The sequence below is a fragment of the Chelonus insularis genome, unplaced genomic scaffold, assembly GCF_013357705.1.
Source record: "Chelonus insularis isolate UGA/USDA-ARS -01 unplaced genomic scaffold, ASM1335770v1 contig_392_pilon, whole genome shotgun sequence".
In the NCBI taxonomy this organism is placed as follows: Eukaryota; Metazoa; Arthropoda; class Insecta; order Hymenoptera; family Braconidae; genus Chelonus; species Chelonus insularis.
Window position 1 is genome coordinate 404 of NW_023276548.1, and position 3,591 is coordinate 3,994.

The following is a 3,591-nucleotide window of genomic DNA, read 5'->3' on the forward strand; positions in this document are numbered from 1 at the left end:
TTTTTCGTATGTGCTATTTGATCGTTTGTGCTTTGAACATTCACGCATTTCCGCTGACAGCCATTTTAAGTTATAAAATATCATCATTCTGCTAAAAACATTCACTATAAATTCATAATGTTTTGAGCAGAACGCATCCATCCATCCTTTATGATTTTTAATGACCCACTGATTGAAGATTCTAACAAATTTTGTTCGCGGTTGTTTCCTGTAAAACGCAGGTATTATTATGTTTTTAAACATCATGCATCCGTAATTTATTATCGCGAAAAATTGGTCATCGGGTGCTTTAAGGTTTCCTAATTCTTTATCGTTAATAGTGCTATACGCCTTCATATTGATTAAAATTTCTGATGCCACCTCCAGATCGCTGTTGTCTTTAATTAGACGAACTGTACAACTACACTTCTTGATCTTATTGTCTCTATCAATTTCAGATAATTCACGCTTTTGCTGCTTATACAGGCGATAAGCAAGATATCCCGCAATATATCGTATAGCACACAATTCTAATGAAAATCCTAATAAATCTACAATTTCATCGCGCTTAGTATCATTGAAGACTTCATTATCGCAAAGCATATCAGAACAAATTACATCACTATTGGCCACAATACATCCATTATTATCATTCAGTTCTACCGGCGTATCGATACTTGTATTTTTCAACAACAATTCGTTTTTATCTTCTTCGCAATTCGCTCCTTCAGGAGCTTTACCAACGTTATATACCATAGATCGTTGCGCACAGCTCATCACTCTTTTTGCTGATGGATTTGAATTATTTCCGCAGGATCCACGCCAATATCCAAATAAATTCTCTAATGGATCCTGCTGTAAATTAGCTGTCATTAAATATTCTACATTACGATTTTGTAATTCTTTCCAAAGCTCTAAGGTACTATTAATTGTAATTATCATATTGGTAAAAGAGGGAGGAGCTTTGGCAGCGTTAGCCAGAGATAAACTTGAAAGCCATTCACACGAACTTATCAAGTATCTTTCGACGAAATCACGCGATTTGCATAACCCGGCACGATACATATTATTATCACATATACTTTTCGCATTCATACAATCAATTATACAATTCATTCTCTCAATAAATTCCGCGGTAGCTTTACATGCGGGATGTTTCAATTCGCCAGTACAATAGCCAGCTTTCAAGCCTGATGCTACTGTATGGCTGAAAACCTGTGTCGCTAATTTCACACTCATTTTTTCCATCGGGCCCGGATCCAGATGACGACTAGTTAATTTATGACATGCTCTCGCGACGTTGTATTTTTCGATATCAAATAATTCACGAATTGCACCCCATGAAATAATCTCTCCATTTAAAATAAAATCGTGTTTATATAATAAATTACGGAAACACTTCCACATATGTGGACTATCATAGCCGCAGTAGATTCTCTCATCATTCCACTCATAATAAAATTTATCTAATGATATCCCTAATGATTTGAACACACTGCAATTGGTCTGTGCTTGATCGCATACCATGAATTTAATTTTTAAACCGATCGAAAATACATTTTCAATGCATTCATTTACAAGGTATTTCAAGATATTACCTTTGACATTTTCACGCGAAAAAAAAATAGCTATCGGTTGCTTCCACGATGAAGTTAATCCGCGTAACATAAAAACTAAGGTTAATTTTGCAACATCATTAGTGCGACCTAATGAACCTAAGTCTACGTACCCGTGCACAAAGTCTTTTTTGATATCAAATTCTAACGATTCTTTTATGGCCATTTCATCCCACATCAAGACACATTCACGTTCATTTTCACTCATACTTTCGACTTTATTACGGAGTAGAGAAAAAAATGCAGGATCGAATCCAGTAGTAACGTCAATATTGTTCAGCCACGTATGAATTAGGGTCAAGCACGGAAGGGTAATATTTAATTCATCACGCAAAAATCTGTACGCTTTGGGCCCGCGTTGGTAAATGGACAAAGCAATTTGCTTTTCTTCTTCGGTCCATTTACATGATTTTAAATGATTTACCTGCATGTTAATAAAGCATAGCTGCTTATTATTTGTAAAAATTCGGGGAGCAGCAAAATTAAAATATTTTTTGGCTGATTTGAGTGAAAAATTGGTTCGCGATTTTTTCAATCTTGAAATTTGACGACGTAAAGAATTGATCTTCTTTTTTTGCCGCGTAATAATTAATTTATATTTTTTTATTAACGGATTGGAACTCTTCGGAATCGATTCTGCATTTTCTTCATAGAACTCTTCCCGCAAATCAACGCTAATACTTCCTAGAGTAATATTTGCAGCATTACTTACATTGTCTGCAATTTTTGGAACAGATTCCGGAAACAGCAATCTTCGAGGGCCAGGTTTAAAATCACTGTCTTCAAAATGCGTAGAGCAGATTTGGCGGGTGCGCAACTTTTTGAGCTCCAGAGTTGCGAGATTGGAATTGCCACATCGTTCAATCCAACACTTACTCCTGTTTAAATAAAAAAAAACAAAAATGTTATTGAAGTAGAAACAGCCCTAGTAGTCAAGATCAGACGTCAGAATTTTCGACAGCCTTACGTAATTCTGCTTCCTTTCTGCAGCAGCATATGATCTTTAACGTTGATCTTACGTTAAGAAACCAAAAGACAGCAACATACGTAAGTCTGACGACAGTCTGTTTCCCAATGGCTACTAAGAATAATGGAAACTAAAATTAATTCTGCTTGAGATGATTAGAATTTATAGACGTAACATTCTTCAGAAGAGAAAAACAATACTTACATGATAGAGTTGTCTGGAAAACGATGAAATGTTAAATGTGGATGATTTTTCTTTGAGTTTCCACAACCACTATAAACGCACTTCGTGGAACTTTGCACCATTGTGATAAGAAACAAAGCACTAAGAAATAAATCAAAACCTAAAAAATTATCAAAAATACACCAGAATGTGCAGTAAGTAGTGGAACTAAACACTATCTTGCAAATATCACTGGGTAAATGATAACCGGAAATCCTGAAAATGCACTATGAGCACAGAAAAGATTATTATTAAGCACGTAGCAGAGAATAGCAACAAAGAGAGCCAACGTAAATCGTTGAGGAAGCTGCGAAATCAACCAAAGCCGAAATGCAACTGAATTTTTCTGGAAAATAGAACGTACATTTTGAAGTGGGAGTTGATGGAATATTCAGAAAACCAGCCGATGGAAGAAAAATAGGTGGATGCTAGAAAAATTGGTGCATTCCATTCGTTAATAATTTTACCGGAGGGAGAACTGACCAAATATAGTTCATTTACTGCTTAACACGTTTCGTTAAAAAAAAACGGTTCTCCAAGGAAAGTATTCCAATATCGAGAGCACGGAAAAACGAAAACGTGTCATCCGTCGTCCTAATCCACACCTCAATAATGTCATAAACGAATACAGAGTGATAATACGGCAGCAACGGTCGAGCGAGTTGTAGTCAACACTATCATAAAAGTGAAATTTTTAACAAGCATAGTAGACAAGATCTAATACCTAACAAAAACATAAAGTAGTAAACTACATTACATTCCATAAAATTACGTTAAAAACGTTATGTATTAAGCACCTTTTTCCCC

At 35.5% G+C, this 3,591-nt stretch overlaps 1 protein-coding gene across 1 annotated transcript; it reads right to left on the reverse strand.

The window, feature by feature from the left end:
* Positions 1-328: 328 nt before the first annotated feature.
* LOC118067647 (uncharacterized) lies at positions 329-2,867 on the reverse strand (the record flags this gene model as incomplete). The annotated part of the gene is made up of 3 exons (XM_035084497.1): positions 2,767-2,867; positions 2,308-2,473; positions 329-2,019 (listed from the first exon to the last, which is right to left on the reverse strand). Coding segments are annotated over exons 1-3 (1,958 nt in total), but the record flags the coding sequence as incomplete, so codon positions are not given.
* Positions 2,868-3,591: the final 724 nt, after the last annotated feature.